This window comes from Crocuta crocuta, unplaced genomic scaffold (assembly GCF_008692635.1).
Source record: "Crocuta crocuta isolate KB4526 unplaced genomic scaffold, BGI_CrCroc_1.0 scaffold126, whole genome shotgun sequence".
NCBI lineage: Eukaryota > Metazoa > Chordata > Mammalia > Carnivora > Hyaenidae > Crocuta > Crocuta crocuta.
Window position 1 is genome coordinate 1,347,230 of NW_027531000.1, and position 17,463 is coordinate 1,364,692.

The following is a 17,463-nucleotide window of genomic DNA, read 5'->3' on the forward strand; positions in this document are numbered from 1 at the left end:
CTGCTTCAGATTCTGTGTCTCCCTCTTTCTCTCTGCCCCTCCCCTGCTCATGCTCTGTCTCTCTCAGTCTCTCAAAAATAAACATTAAATTTTTTTTAATTTAAAGTTTTTTAATTTCAAAAAAACTTTTTCAATGTTTATTTTTGAGAGACACAGAGAAAGAGAGAGAGAGAGAGAGAGAGAGAGAAACCGGAAGAGGGGCAGAGAGGGGGAGACACAGAATTTGAAGCAAGATCCAGGCTCTGAACTGTCAGCACAGTGCCTGAGGGCGGACTCAATCCCACAAACTGCGAGATCATGAGCTGAGCCAAAGTTGGTCACTTAACTGACAAAGCCACCCACGTGCTCTGATATACTATGATTTTGAACCAGCAGTAGGATCTTGCTCATAAACATGATTTTTTTTTTTTTCTTTTTTACCCACTGGCTCTTATGAGGCCAGAGAAGGAGCTAGAAAATCTAGCTTCTCATCCTGGCTCTGTAGGTTAGCAGTGACTCTGGTTTGACTGAAAAGGAAAACTTCAAACAATAAAGAAGAAAAGTAGAAGTCACTTCCAACACACCATCAATTAGAGAAAATGTAACCAATATGAATATTTCAGTGCACATTCTCTGGGGTTTTCCCCCATCCAGGTTCATGGATGGGTGTGACAGGGAAGAGCTGACTAATTTGCCTGAAGTCTCTGAACTAGGAACCAGGGCTCAGATTCATTCTGCCCAAGTCCATCTCATCTTTCCTGCTGAAAGACATTCCTTACATACACATACCTGAAAATTCTATGACAAAGAGACTCCCTTTTTCAATGGGCTTTTAAGAAAATTCCTCTTTATGTTTCTCTTCCAAGAACCAAGATGAAGAAAACTAAAATGGCAACCATTAACAAATTAACAGTGCTGTACATGAGTCTGACACAAGACACGATTTGGGTTTTGAACATTAGCGATGCAATGAAGCTACCTCATTTCTCATTTTCTTTTGCCAACTCCATAAATCTGCCTGAAATCTTAAGTGGAGATTATATATTTAAGTGACTCTGGAATTCTAGCAAGTAAAAACATAAAATGTAATTAGGTTTTCACATAACTATAACAGAAGCAGCACAAAGAAAGACGGCATTCTGAGGAATAAGGGGTTTGTGTGTTCATTTCAATATCTTTTTAATCATACATTATGTATCAGGCACTGATAAGTCAGAGATTTGAAAAAAATAAAGGCCTTTCAGTAAAACGTTTCTCAGTCTTGGCAGTGTTATCATTTGAAGGCAGATAACCCATTGTTATGGGGCCATCCTGTGCACTGAGGGTTGCTGAGGCAGCATCCCTGGCCTCTACCCACGAGATGCCAGGGGCAGACCAAACTGATACAAAACAATGTCTCCAGATGTTGCCAAACTTCACTTAGGGGCCAACACAATCTTTACTTGAAAATCATGGATTTGGTAAATACCCTCCAGTTCTTACCATCTGGGGAGATTTCTAAGGAGGACAGCAAAGTTGGTCCAGATGTTTCCAAACGTTCCCTGAGGGCCAACACCATCCTCACCTGAAAACCACTGATGTAGAAAACACCCTTCAGTTCACGCTATCCGAGGAGATTTCCAAGGAGGTTGGCACAGTTGGGAAGGAAGGAAGCACCTTCCGGGGCAAAGGTACTTGGTACAGATGGTGACACTGGTGTCAGCAATGGAAGGTAAGTAAGGTTTTCTGGGGCCAGATGATGATATGTGCTCCTCTGACTCAGGAGTTTAGAATATAGTCTGCAGAAAATGGAGATCAGCTCAAGTGTGTGAGCAAGAACTGAGATAAGACACATAAAAGGCAAGTCCTAAGAGGTGAGGTTGAGTGTGAGCTGCTGTGACTTCTGCCCTTTTACTGCTTTAATTAAACACAAGTGGGGGGTGATGTAATTATAATCCTTCTCTAAAACTGTCTACTTAACAAAGTGGCTGAACAACACTGAAAATTTTCTGCTTTTTAAAGCAAAATATTTTAACTCCTCGCAAGCATTTTGAACATTGCCACACACACACAGCGCTCCTTCAGTGTTAATTCCTCATTGCTATCACTGTTGTTGCTGTGCTTATTGAAAGACGGGTAACGATGGCCAAAGTCGGTCCCGAGAAACTCTGGTATCTGGAAGTATTAAAAATACCTGCATATGGACAAGGATGGAAAGAATTATTTTCTTTCCGAAAACTTTTTAAAGGAAGCCATTTAAGACAAAGGATGTATAAAATAGGAGGAATTTTTATCTCCACATATTTTCTTATGAATGTTTAATTTCCCTATAAAATAAACACATAAATGATTTTTTTAAATTTTTTCTTGAAGCAATTCATTTGTCTAAGATGACACCACTCTTCTACTGATCTCTCTTGTGGTTTCCTGCTGGTGTCCAACTATACCTGACATACTGCAAGTCTGGAAAACATTAACATGATCAAGCTGACGGGGACTGCAGGGGAGAGACTCTAGCTGTGGGGCCCTGAGGTTATGCAGGGGCCAGGGGCCATCCTGAAATGAGGAGGGAAAAGTGTCATCCCTGTGAAAAGGTCAAGGAGAAAGCTGCCTCACCAGCTGTCTGCACACATCAGTCCAAGGCAAACAGTCAACCGAGAGTGAAATAATCTCAAGTAGGAATGAAAATGGCCATCGGTGTTGGCAGAAGTCCAGGAAAACACCTCTGCAAACGCCCAAACAACTGGGTGTCCATAGTCTGGGAGTTGGAGAGCCATCCCTTTCTGTGCATCTGAGTCAATTTTCTCCCATGACACACTATGTTTTGTCTTCCTGAACGTTTAACCTCCGATTTGGACAGCAGAGACCTGGCCTAGGCCCATTCCTTTAGAGTGTGCTCGAATGGTTACTGAAAGTGACACTTTTCTAATTATTCTGTCAAGCATCAATCTCAGAAGTTCCTAGTTCCTCAGCGCTCTGACTGACAGGGCAATCAGTGCTCTACTTAAAGCATAAGCATGCACTTCTCCTGGCCTGCAAGAGCTCCCTACCTGCCAAGAGAACAGAGCAGTCCATAACTGGAAGAAGGAGAAGTCACAGGAGTGAAATTTTACAGGTGTAGGAATAGAGTTTTTCTAAGCTGCCATTTCTTTGAAATAGGAACACTCTCAATTCCCAGGGGCATATTTCCAAATCTCAAACATCATGGTTAGGGTTTACTCTGCTTTCACTGTGGCTTCTGCAAATGCAATCAAAAGGCACAGCAAAACAAACAAAACCCCCCAAAACACAGTATCAAAGAGCTCTCGCTGGAGAGCTCTGGTTTCAGGCAAACCAGAATGCTCAGGGGTGGGGCAGGAATCTGGACCATCCAACCTTCCAATCTTCCTTACACACTGGGCTTCTAGGGTAGGGGGAGCACAAGAATTATCCTGATAGCAGACATTATTCTTAACTAAATTTAGCTAAATTCCATCCATTTGTTTTCCTTTAGAAGTTGCCTTCTTATATTAATCAGTGTTCTGCTTCAGTTTTGCCCTTGGGAATTTCTGAGACAATATGTAGAATGAGAAATGAGATTGGTGGATCAGTACATTTCTGCTGCTTTGAACATGATGGTCAAGGTCTTTGAAAGCTGCCTTAAAATGTGAGGCTGCATGCACAGCATGGAGTTCAAAACCAAAGCGGGCATGGAGCTCAAAACCAAAGCAGGCACAGAGGAGGCAAACAGGTTATAGGAGGAGTAAGAGGCACCAGGATAAATTGGAAGATGGACTTTGCAAAATTACTGTCTGGAATATAATATATTATATGGGGGAGAAGAAACAGGGCATCTCTGGTAAATTCCCTAAATATAAGTGGACTACCCACCATATTTTCAGGATCCCAAAGGCTTGGATAAAAAAGAAGTAATTCAAAGCAGACAGTCTTTTTCTTTATTTTCTTTATTTCAGAGAGACAGAGAGAGAGAGAGAGAGAGAGAGATTGAGGGGGAGGGAGGGGCACAGAGAGACAGAGAGAGATGGAGAGAGAATCTTAAGCAGGTTCCATGTTCAGCATGGCACTGGATGCGGGGTTTGAGCCCATCACCCTGGAATCATGACCTGAGCTGAAATCGAGTTGGATGTTCAACTGACTGAGCCACCCAGGTGCCCCAAAACCAGAAAGCTTTGTCTTTGTGTTGCCTAGACTAATACTAGCTAGACTTCTGTTTTCTTTCTTCCCTTTGCCACAATGCATACTCCCCACTTTGTCTTCAATTTCATCATCCTGGTGCTTAGAGCCATTCAGAGGCTTTCCATTTTATGAGAATGAAATTCAAACTTCCTAATGTGGCCTACATGTTCTTTCCTAGCCAGCCCCACCCTACCTTTTACCTCCCACTCAGTTTTTCTCCTTGCTCTGCCCCTGAAACATTCAGTTGTTTCCTGCCTTTGAACTTAGCACTTGCTTTCCCTGCTCTTTCCACTTAGCCTCAGATCACTATAGGTTAATCCCTTTAAATCATCCAGGACACAGTTTAAAGGTCACCTCCTCCAAGAGGCTCTCTGTGGACAGTCCAACTAAAGTAACTGCTTACTTGCTGGTATGACTTAGAAATACAGGGAGTCAGACTGGCTGTACTGGTGCCAAAGCCACACTGCTCCTGGTCTGTTCCCAACCAGTGACTAGGTACAGAGGGGCATTAAAGTAGGCCCATTCCCAGGAGACCTGAGACTTCTTTATCAGTGACTGCAGTTCCAGAACTATCTGACAGCCTTGTCAAACCTTCCTTACTCTGCACATCAGTACAGGTCGTGTCTGTACCCAACCTATCTTCCCTCTTTCTCTCATGCAGGATCAGACCTATATCATAGTCTTATGGCTCTCTAGCCTTTTCTGGTTCTTTGCCATTATCCCTCAAAGACACTTCCTTTAGGAAAAGCCTTGCACACGAATCCTTCCTTGGTGGTGTCCAAGACCCTGACGAACATATTATCACCTCATCACCTTGTTTTATTATCTTCTTAGCAATAACCACTAAAGAAATTGACCTAGAATGGCACCTGGTAATCTGCATTTACCAAGCCCTCCAAGTGGCTCTCGGATAGGCTCAAGTTTGAGAAACAATGACCTAATATTATACAGCTAATGATAACCAGAATAAGAATCGGGACTCAGCCTTGTGAATTACCAGCTTATTTCTTAGCAACTCTAGCCTTAGTAACACAATCCTTAGATGGTATCATTGTGGAAGTACTTTACTTTAACAAATGAATTCAAATCCTTGTCAGTTTCTTAAGTCTATTTTTCTTTGAACAAATGGACATTAACTTACTAGGTAAGCTGAAGGAATTTCCAAAACACTGATCTGATCGTGGCTGAATGCCTCCATGTATCTAACTGCCTTTGTAGCTTTTAGGCAGTAAAAATAAACTTCTCAATTTATACCACTCTCCTCTGAGGAAACCTTAATCTGATGTTCTGCCATTACTAACGTGGGAGATCAGGAGCACTATCAAGATGGCGTCTGGCAAGATAAAATGGTACTGAAGTTTGTCACTATCGATTTCTATGTGGTAAAACCTGTGTCTTGTTCATTTTCTCCGTTTAGATCAAATGCTATGATCTCTGGAAAGAAATGCTGAGGTTCTGGTGCACAGGGATGGCAACAGCCCAGACACCATGCAGGCAAGTTATGATAACGAGAGAATGGACTGATTACAGTCAGGAAACTTATGGGCGGCAAGGTATGAAATATTATCCAAGATAAAAGGATAACGTGCTTTACTGCTTATGAAGAGGAGGCAGCAGGAAGTTTCCTTTGCAACATAAATCCATAAGTATCTTTTCCCCAGGGGCAAAGTATATTAAATCCAGTCCATTATAACTTTAGATACAAGTCAGAAATCTGAAAAGTAGGAATTCTTAATGTGTTTTTAAGAACTGAGAAGGAGACTTCCGCAATGAAATGAATTCAGAGACAAAGACCTTCCTTCCTAATTAATGACCTCCGGCCTTCAAGGCCATCTGCAGAATTTCAGAATGTTCTCCACAACTTTGTTTTTCTCTTACTTCATGAGGTAGATGGCATAAATACACTTAACTATATATTACTCTCCAGAGTCTAAGTTTTACTATACTAGTCAGAATCTCTTAAACTTTGCCAGTCAAAATAATAGCTCTGATGTATGTTTATAATCTGAAAAACTGAGAAATATGAAATTTTTTCAGTTTCTCACACTTTTCTACCAAGTGCAAAGGGTCTGGTCAAAGCACGTATCATACCTGGTTAAGCTCCAGAGAGAACAACTTTGACAGGTGAAGTGAAGAAAAACCAGCATCACTGCCTTTCTATAAACACCGAAAAAAGCTGAAATGGAAAAGCCCAGGATGACAGGTTTTTCAAATAGAGTTTTACTAAAAGGATAATGTCTTTAGGAAGTTATACTATAATTTTACCTTGTTCAAGTATAGGGTAGGATGTCTGTGAAAAGGAGTATTTGAAAATTGTAAAATGCTTATTCACTCAGCAACTATCTATTGAGTGATGGCTTTATCAGCACAACACGAAATCCAAGAGTTACTAGAAGTGAATAATAACGAACAGCATGTGCTAAAAGCTTGATGTCTGATCAGCTCATGTAATACTCCTAATGACCACATGGAGCTGTTTCTATTAATATGCCCAGGGGAAAAAAAAATGAGTCTTCCAGGAATTAAGTCACTTGCCAAGGTCACACAGCTAAAGCCCATTTCTATTAATATTAGAATATTAATATTTCTATTAATCAGCTCATGTAATACTCCTAATGACCACATGGAGCTGTTTCTATTAATATGCCCAGGGGAAAAAAAAATGAGTCTTCCAGGAATTAAGTCACTTGCCAAGGTCACACAGCTAAGAGGGAAAGAGCTGGAATTCCATTCAAGGCTGACTAGTAAGTGGCCCAGGTTAATGACCACACGCTCTTGTCTGATATTGAGCTCAATATCCTAAAGAACACAACGCATGCTCTCAAGAAATTTTACTGGGGAAAACAGATGGGAGAGGGAAAGTTGCTCAGTTGAGTGCTACCTGAGGGGAAAATGTATGAAATAAAAGCATGCTGGATGGTAACAAATTCTAGAAGATAGGGTGGTGCAGGTAGGAAAGGGAGTTTAACCTAAGAAAAAGCAAGAGATCATGTTCACTTGTATTTGTGTCCTGGCCTGATCTTCTATTTGTCTAAGATTTTTCCCTGGAGCTATTCATTTATTTGCTCAAAAGTATCTTTTCAGCAGCTACTATGTGCTGATACAGTGTAAAATATTGATGCTGATTCCATGAAGGTCAAAGTCTGGCTGAGGAGGTTAGGCAGTTTTCAAAGACGATCACCCTGGGGAGCCTGGGTGGCTCAGTTGGTTAAGAGTCCAACTTCGGCTCAGGTCATGATCTCACAGTTCATGAGTTTAAGCCCCACATTGGGCTCTGTGCTGACAGCTCAGAGCCTGGAGCCTGCTTCAGATTCTGTGTCATCTTCTCTCTCTGCCCCTTCCCTGCTCATGCTCTGTCTCTGTTTGTCTCAAAAATAAACAAAACATTAAAAAAATAAAAACAAACAAAGACAATCAACCAGTATCTTCTACCACACACGCTCTTCTGCACTGTGATTCTGCCACTCCCACTTTAAGAGACGGGGTTTGATTCTCTACCACCCTCTCACTCCCGAATCTGGGCAGGGCCTGTGACAGCTCTAACAGAATATGGCAGAAGTGACACAGTGCTGGTCCTGATGGAGCAGCTTCCATTCCCATACTCCTGGAAGCCAGTCACTATATAGGATCATTTTGACACCACCAAGGTGTGGGAAGGCCTAGCCATGTGGAGGGATGAGAAGCGATACAAAGAGAAAGAAAATGAGAGAGGCCCAGGAGGAATAAGGCCCGGCACATGGAAGGAGGCTACCTTGGACATCCAGCAACCAGTGGCTGCAGCATCACGGCAAACTCTGCATAAGAACCACAAAGCAGAATCCAGGGGGACCAAAGAACGATGAAGAGAGGAAGGAACTGCTATTTGAACCCACTATGTAGGCTTGAGGGTGGCTTGTTGGGAAGCAAAGGATAACAGGAACAGAAATGAATACAAAATCACCTATATGACTGCATAATTAAGCTAGAAGGGGAGTATCATTTGAGAAGTCCTAATGGGAAACAACCCTCACTCTCAGAAACTGGGCCTGTGGGGGTTGTGGAAAGCTCTTTGCATAGCTGTAGTCAGGCGGAGTCCTGAAGAATGAGGACAGGAAAGAAAAACATGAGAGGGGAAGACTTAGGGGTGGAACGAAGAGGACGGGGATGTGCTCATACATTCCAGAAAGGGAGAGAAGATCAGTGACCAACTGAACCCAATGGGAAAGACAAAAAGGCACGGTGTGGTCTGGAGAGTTGGCAGGTACCGTTACAAGGAGCCTTGTAAACCATAGTGGCTGGTGGGTGCTGTGTCCTAACAGCAATGGGAGACCAATAAGAGGAATGCAAAGACTTCTAGTCACTGCAGGGTCCCAGGGGAAGTCAACAGGAAAAATGACTGGACATGAGGACTTCAAGATTCAAAAGGAGAATGCCCTAAAGTGAAACCCAGCCTTTATGTTAGGTGTCATGTTGCTGTACGGTTCTTAGCTAAATAAAATATTAAATTTAAAAAAAAGGCATACGGTGTCCAGGAAATTTAGGGAATTTATTTTCTCAATTCAAACTTTACAATTCACAAAATGAGTTTAAGACTGTTGTTTGCACATAAATCTGACCTAATTCAGGGAGCGAAACGTGGCTAAATTGAATAAACTAAAGAAAATAAAAGAAAAGGAATGGCATGGTGTAAGAAACTTAAATGAATTTTTCACATTTCATGTGGTTTCCTCAGGTTCAAGTTAGCCAAAAATGAGCACATAATGAGCTTCTAACACTTCAGCTTCTGCTCCAGCTGTCTGCTCCCACCCAGTCTGTAAATGCATTTCTCATTGTATGTGCATGCTTTTCTCGAAAATGCCCATGTTTTCAACAACCATAATTTAGATGGACAGATGCACTGCCATCACCACCCTACACACCGTCCTTGCCCTACACACCAAACACATGAGAGAGGAAAGCTCTTTCCAAGCATAGCTTCCACACACCTGAAAGATTCCATTCCTCTGCCATGAGATGGCCTGCTGATGGGTGACGCAATGTCCAAAAAGGGAGACCAGCACTTCTCTGCCTGAGGCCAGAAACCAGGGGAACTTAACATACTGTGACAAGAAACATTCGGAGAACATACATGTTGCTAACGGTGTTGGGATCTGAGTGGTCTCCATCTGTTTTGTTTCCTTGCTTTCATGTATTTGCCAAGATGAAGAATTGTTCAATAAATAATTATTAAAAAGCATAATATCAGTGTACTCGGAGGATGATATTAAAATGATACTTGGCCACAGGACCCAGGGGAATCTGAAGTGTCAGCATGGACACGATGGTGGTTATACAGGATCAGTGGGGGAAATGATGGGCGATCAAAGTAAGGCGAGTGAAGGTGACCTCTGTAATTAGCTAAGGTGAGAGCAAGATCTTCTTATTCAGGTTGAATGACAGAGCTGAGGGCTTCTTTAGCCAAGTTAAGTTCCAGACATTGGAATACCATAACTGCTCCCCCATCCTTCAGGCTCGAACTCCAATCCTCTCAATCCAAGCTTCTTAACATACGACTCCACTAAAACCAGAAAACTTCACTCTTCTAGAGTTACAGGACGAGTAGCCAGACAGAAAGAGAACATTTAGTATTTACCCCATAAATGGCTCTAACTGGTCTGGTATTTACTGGTACTGCCTTCTCTGGAGTAGGATACAAAAGAAGAAGGGCAGGAGAAATGAGGAGGAGGAGGAAGAGTAGGGAACTGCTGTGGCCAGCTTTAGAGGAGAGCCTTGGTCTGTGTTACACGCAAGGAGGACCTCTGAAATAGACCACAACATGTCTGAGCTCTAGATCGTTTAAATGGACAGTATGATTCCACCCACCACATCACTGGCCAAAGAAATGTGCTTTAATGAAACAAATCAGATTGATGGATTTCTCCCTCCTGACAGCAACTGTGAGCAAAAAGTATATGCAAGAAACTTGTTCCTCCAGAGGCCACAATGTAAGAGAACATATTACACACACACACACACACACACACACACACACACACACACACACACTCATCCTAATTGCCGGGGCACCTGGGTGGCTCAGTAGGCTGGGTGTTCGGCTCTTGATTTTGGTTCAGGTCATGATCTAACAGTCTTGATATCGAGCCCCATGTGCTGAGTCCAGAACCTGCTTAAGATTCTCTCTCTCCTTTTCCCTTCTGTTCCTCCCTCCTCTAAAATAAAAAAAAAAAAATTTAAAATTTAAAAAAACCATCCTAATTACTACCAAAACTATTTGAAAAATCTTCCATGTGTTTAGAATGCTTGATGGTCTTCATTTAAGACATAAAAAATGAGTGAAAAGGATTTAATGTTATATTATATAGACTGATACTATCACTGAAAAAAATCAAATCTAGTTCCATTTCAATTACTACTCTGTCCATAAAAATCCATAAAGTGACTCCAACAAGAACACAGCAAGTAAGTTCTTTCTTGGCCTCTAATTTGAGGCTATTTTAACACAGTAATACTTATCTCTTCAATACATGGAAAAGGTAAAGTCTAGAAAATTCACTTATTCCTACTTTGCTACTGGCATATATTAAAAAAAGGAATTTTTTTAAAAGATCCTATTTCCTTAATTGCTGCATGCAAAGTTTCTAGCAACCACAAAGTGTCATGTATTTTGTACCAGATCCAAAACCTGATAAGCACATTTTTACTACAAAATATACTATATTGTATTGTTATGTGATTTTTATACTTTATCATGGACTCTGTTTAGTGGTCTGCTTTATAATGAAACACCCTTGATGATAATAATTTGTTTTTACCCAACTGTCATTATTACAGTAAGATTTATTTAGTTTAATTATATACAGACCCTCTGAAGGCATCTGTTAATGTCTAAGCATCTATTTGTTAATTGGTTTTATTTAACATTTGGGATCATTTAGCAAAATGCTTTGTTCAGGGAATGATGGAAGCCAACCAAGCTCAATTAATTAAATGGTCACCAGATAACATTTTGGGTAGAACAAAAAAGAAAATGTTTTCATGTATAGGTACAGGGTTAAAAAAAATAGAGTCCCCTGTCTCCAAGGGGGGAAAAGCCACCAAAGTTCCAATTCCACTTATAAATCTATACCACAAAAATATAAAAAATGACCACATTACAATAAGAACAAAAAATAGGAAGCCAGCTAAATGTTTTAACCATAAGAAAACTATACAGACAAGGGTGTATTCACATAATGGAACATGACATGGCCACTAAAAATCTTGCTACACAAAAATATTTAATGATGTGGTAAAATGATTTCAGTATATTGTTAAGGGAAAAAAAGTATAGTCCCCATTTAATGTAGAGTCTGTGTATTTACACAGAAAGAAAAAGAAAACACTGGAAGCATACCTTCCAGATCTTAATAATAGTTATCTCTGAGCTAAAAAAATTAGGTGTGACTTTATTTTATTCTGTGTGCTTTTCTATATGTCAAATCCTCCCTAATGACCATGTATTAAATTATGGAACTGAGTTATTTAGAAAATGAAATAAATTTCAAAGACACAACTCTAAAATTTAAAAATATAGGTAATTTAGAAATTACTTTAAATTCCAACAAGAAAGATCTTTAAGGGATATGTTTTAGACAGGTAATCATGAAGACTCTTGACTACAAAGTGCAAAGTATGTAGGAATAGGCACACTTTATTTTAGGGTGAATTTTATTTTGACCCAACTTCATTATAAAAGACATTGTATTTGGGAAGGACATGAGGCTGTTTTCTTCAGGTAATTCTGAGTATCAGCACTACCAGTCCTGAAGTCCTCAAGGCTTGCCAAGCAAAGTAATAAGCTGTGAATGTTGTTTAATTAAAACCATTTCCTTAAAGTAAATAGAACATGAGTTCATACTGACAATCCCCTCCTGACTTAACAAAGCCTGCTCTGCTCTTCTCTACAGGGGCTCTTGCTTTTGTCCTTAGTAACGGCAAATGGTAGAAAGGTGGTATCCTCTTCCTATGGCTCTTATATTTTAAGAATACACTGACCAACACAAATTATGACAGACTTGGACAAAGTATGAATCTACCTAAAATTTTTCAGGAATGTATATGCTGTAAACATTTAAGAGAGGAATACTGCTGGGTTCAAATGACTCAGAATAACACCCGCGAAGGAAAGCTCGTTTGCTCTGTTCTCGCTGGTCTCACTCTATGGATTTCCATAGATATATCAAGGAGCTGACAGAGAGGAGACAAGACTTGATTTACTTGGTGACTATAAAGGGTTTGGCCCCCTTTCAGAAGAACATGCCAAATCCTGCTACATTTGCTTAGACTTAACTCATCTTATGAGATTGCTTTCTTTCCTATTTAGTCAGTCTCACCCAATTTTCAGATACTGCTGCATATGAAGTTTTAAAACTGTTTTTTTTTTAAAGAAGCTTCACTTAAAATCAGATTGAAACACATACTTTACTGGTTTAATAGAGCCTTCCTTTAATTTATTTTTACTGTTTTTTTTTGTTTTTTTTTTAATGCCCCCTACAAGCATCCAGGTCACTCAAGATTCTTATATTGGGTCCTTTTCCACCAAAGGTATTTCTTCCTCAGCAATGCCTCACTCCTGACCTAGGAAGGGGAAGAGATACAGGAGTGTGGGGTGGGACTCCATTTCTTACCTGCTACTGATAGAGCGGTCCCCACAACCCACCCATCACCAACTTCCACATTCCCCATCCTCAGGACTGCTCACCCATGACAACACTCTTCTGGGGCTGTTTCTTTCCCCTGGTCTGAAAAGATGAGAAAAATAAAGGGAGAAATGCTACCAAGGAATGAGTTTAAAAAACAAACCCCAAAATTGAAGACTTAATAGTCATGCTTCTTGCATTAGTGCTAAATAAGCAAATGTAATTAACAAAATGCCACCAAGCACATGACTCAGAGCTGACACAGTATGTGCACTGAGTTCATACTACTTATATTAGCAAACTAGAAAGAAACAGGATAGAAACCTTAATCAAGACATGAATACTTCAACAGTGAAAATGTTCTTCCATATGTAAAAAACAACAGACTGACTTCTTTCTCATCATGGTAACAATGGCGAGAGAAACTTCGAGTTTCCCCTCCACATAACAAAAGATGTGTGGTTCGGGAACTCTGATTAATGGCAGATACACAGTTCACTCCAAAGAGGAGTCCAAAAGCAAAGCCTCCAGGGAGCAGTAGGAACTAAATGTGCAGGATGTCCTGGAACTTATCGGCTCCCTGTAACCTGTCCTATGATGTGTCTTCAATGAAAAGACAGGTCTTGTAGTCCCTTTACATTAAGTGACTTGCTGAGCATGAAGCTTTCAAGTTCTTCCACCACCCAGGATGTGCTTTGCACACGCATTTCCTCCATGTGTTCCCTGATAACTGTTTTTTTTTTCTTATTTTTATTTGAGAGAGAGAGAGAGAGAAAGAGAGAGAGAGAGAGAGAGAGTGTGTGTGTGTGAGAAAGAGAGAGAGAGAGAGAGATATGGGGAGGAGCAAAGGGAGAGAAAAAGAATCTCAAGCAGGCTCAGCCACACTTAGTGCGGGAGCCCGATTTAAGGCTCAATCCCATGACTTTGGGATCATGACATGGGCTGAAATCAACAGTTGGAGGCTTAACTGACTGAGCCAACCCAGGCACCTCTGTTTGATTGTTTTTTGTTTTTCTTTTGAAGGTCCATATAATTATAAACCTAAAATACTGCCTGGAAGGATAAATTAATTCATTGGGTATGGTACAGAAAAATCTCTTAGGATCACAGAATTTGAACAGGCATTCTTTATGTCTCTCTCTCTCAACCACTGTATAATGACCCTTCTGGTTGGAAAACTACATGTATAAAAAAAGAAAAAAGATCTAATATGCATGACAAAAATACTCTGCAACAATTTCTAAGCCCCTGATTTTTACTGCTTTCTTTATACCCTCACTAGAGTGTTATTTAGCTTCATCTCATACATCAAAGTCACATCAGACACACATTTAATTTATATAAATCCAACTATGCAGGCACAGGGACAGAACAAGCAAGTGAGCAAGAAGGAGCCAAAATTATTATGGGTCCATTCAAAGAACACAAGTTTCCGAGGGAGATGAGAAGGAATGGGACCCTTTGCTCACAGGATACTGTACGATCTAGTTGGTAAGAAGAGGGACTAGAGGCAGGCTGCCCGGATTTGAATCCTTGCTTTACCAGTCAAGTGTGGCCTTTGGCAACTTAATCTATTTGTGCCTCAGTTTCTTTACCTATAAAATGGCCATGATTTAGTACCTATTTTAGGTCTGAGGTGAGGAATAAATGAGTTCTTAGTTGTAAAGCCTTTAAACCAGTTCCTGGCACATACTTAATACCTATCTAAGTGTTAGCTGCCATTATTATTACTTATTTTATCCTTTAACTTTGATACAGTTAATTTTTTATAATTGAGGAAAAATAATTACTAATTGTGCACCATATTTCTGCCACTGTGCGAGGAGTGGGGAGACAGTGAACAAAACAGAGACCACACTCTTGTAGGAGCTTATAGTGTCTGGGGACAGAAAGATGTCAATAAAATGCTCCACCAGTTTTTATATTATAGACCATGGTGGTGAGGAATGTCATGGAGAAGGACCAGCATCTCCTCACAGATACTAAAATGTATGAGTGACTTAAAAGGATTTCCAAAGTTAATTTTAATTATAAATATTTTGTGCCTTCTGAACTGTCTTTGTAAAGCTTCACGTACATGTGAGATGTGATTCCAATGTGTAGTGGCTTCAGCGGGTGAGAGACACTCGGACCTACAAGTAGGGATGAAAGTGACCTTGTATCCTTGTCTGGTCTACCCCCCACAAGGAACACGTGAACACTCAAGAACATGATACAACCCCCAAAATGGAAGAGATAGCAATGAGGTGTCAGTCTGAATCTGAAAATATGAGAGGAAACCATGCAAATCTCAATTTTTCAATGGTAGCTGATATATCAAGATGATCTAATAGCTGGAGAAAGATACATGCTGATTGTTTGAACACAGAATAATCTGTAAAGGGAGCCTGTACAAAAAGCCATCAAGATAAAGAAACATTAAATTCTGTTTTTTTAAAGAAGTGGTTTTTTTTCATTCTTCATGTATACCAAAGAAAAATTCAGTGAAGACCTTATGTCACATATCATTATGAATCAATTTTCTTGACCAAACATAAAAGCTGATTCAACTTCTCCACCTTGAAACACTCTATTATCATGACATTTGTCAAATACTGAAAGATCTGACCACTTTCCTCTTTCCCAAATAGCACAAGTAACTCAGATAACAAATGAAGGTTGTACCTTGTAACAAGAATAGACAGGAGATTGAATCACAGCAAAACACTTACAAATCAAGAGAGGGGAAGAAAAGTACCAAGAGAGATTAAATGCACAGAGAACAATAATAGGAAGGAAACCTCTTGTGAAAAGAAGCAGCTGATGGTAACTTAATCGGGACAGAAATGAATTAGATCTACTTCAGTGACTGAGTTTAAGATGAGGTAATTTCATAAAGTTTATAGAAAGTCACTTGAAAATTATACAACTTGTTTTTGTTCTCTACTTTTAGAGGGAAGGGAAATAAAAGTTCTCCATGAGGGAACTGATCTTCAGAAAAAGGCATTTACAAACCCAGCTGATGAATGTTACCTATTAACTAGAAGATTATCCTTAATTCTCATTTGGATAGAAAAGTCACTTTAGAACTGATAGAGTCCCTCTGAGTTTTAGGGAGAGATTCTGACACAGAAATAAGGGAATAAAAATCTTAAAACACAAGGGGATGTCAAGTGTATGGAGAAAGAAATTCAAATCAGTGTCAACCGCGTTGAGTCCGGGGCTACCACATGGCACAAGGGGGAGCTGGGGCAATTCTCAGTACTGTAAAAGCGATACACAAAGTGTGTAGCACAGAACTCGTTGGGTCGTCAGTGACAGAAAATAAATTCTTCAAGGGAAAACAGAATGAAATGTCTACCGGCTGGGATAGGAGCTGATGCTGATGCAGCTCACAGAAGGGAGGTGCTAACAGAACTCCAGCACACATTCTCAGGCATGACAATCACCTGAGGGGCTTGCTGAGATACAGATTGCTGGGCCTGACCCCAGACTTTTTGATTCAGCAGGGTCAAGTGGATGACGAATTTGCATTTTTAAAAGGGTTCCAGTGGATGCCACTCCCGCTGGTCCATGCGCTTGGAGAAGCCAGGCTCTAGGAAGAATGAAGCCCTCTGACTAGGGGAGCCTCCAACACAGCTTTGCTGCTGGGTCCTACTTTGGCTGTCACCAAGTGGGAAGGAATACTTAGAGCCTCCTGGGCCACCTTGTTTTAATTTGTGATCCCACAGGCAGGGGGGCTTTTTCATGAGTGTCATGAGAAGAGTGACAGGGAAGCCTCTTGCTGGAATAAGGGGCTTCTGCCAGGCGCCCACCCCTGAAAGCAACCCTCTGCCAGGGATGCCACAGAACAACTGGCCTGGAACAGGTACAAGCATTCTCTGTGGGCAGGAGTGGGGAAGAGAAGACCTAAGTGGGTGTGAAGAGAATGAAAGAAGGCCATCGCCAGGGCCACAGGAGAAGTATCCCCAAAGAAACAAAAGACAAAGCGTGATGAGCAAAGAACAACAGGACACTGAGAATACTGGAGCCCGTAATAAAGCCCAATTTAGAATCAAGATGCACCCTGTACAATCAAATTCCGTTACGATAATGTTCTTTACACACATACCACCCACCCATCAAAACTCACAGAGCAGTGCTTCTCACATAATCTGTGGTGAAGGACAATTTTTTCTTAAATGCCCTGACAGTCATTGATGTTTTACAAACACAATCATATGAATTGCTAGAAAATTGATCTTCCACTTGCATATCATGGAAATTTGAAATAAAAGTTTCTAGATGTTGGAGGAGGGGGGCAAGATGGCGGAGAAGTAAGGAGCTCCGTACTTGCACTCGCCCCCATACATCACAAAGAAAAGATGTGAAGCCATTGGAAACCTTACAAAACCTGAGAGATTGGGAGAAAAAGGATGCAGAATCCATTGAGAGAGCCTTCTAACGTGAGTGCGAACTGGGGAAGATAAAATCGGGTGGGGATGGGAGTCTCCAGGGTGGGAGGCGATCCCCCTCTACCCTCTACAGGGAGTGAGAGGGAAAAAGAGAGAGTCCGAAACAGAAAAACCTCCGCTCTGGGGGGAAAAACATCCGCTCGGGGCATAGAAAGACCGTACTTGCCAAATACCTGCACACCAGGTCGCCTCGCGCCAACTGGTCCCGGGGGGGGGGGGGAGGGAGTTGCTGAGCAAAC

The 17,463-nt window shown here is 40.9% G+C and overlaps 1 protein-coding gene across 2 annotated transcripts in view; it reads right to left on the reverse strand.

Moving 5' to 3' along the window:
* The window catches only part of SUCLG2 (succinate-CoA ligase GDP-forming subunit beta), a 260,803-nt gene that overhangs the window by 72,039 nt on the left and 171,301 nt on the right, over positions 1–17,463 (reverse strand). Inside the window, exon 10 of one of the 2 annotated variants that reach the window (XM_077770600.1) lies at positions 12,854–12,893. The exons of the other annotated variant lie outside the window; for it this stretch is intronic. Within the exon in view, the coding sequence (XP_077626726.1) occupies positions 12,854–12,893 (40 nt within the window). The remainder of the gene's footprint in view (positions 1–12,853; positions 12,894–17,463) is intronic. 2 annotated transcript variants of the gene reach the window in all.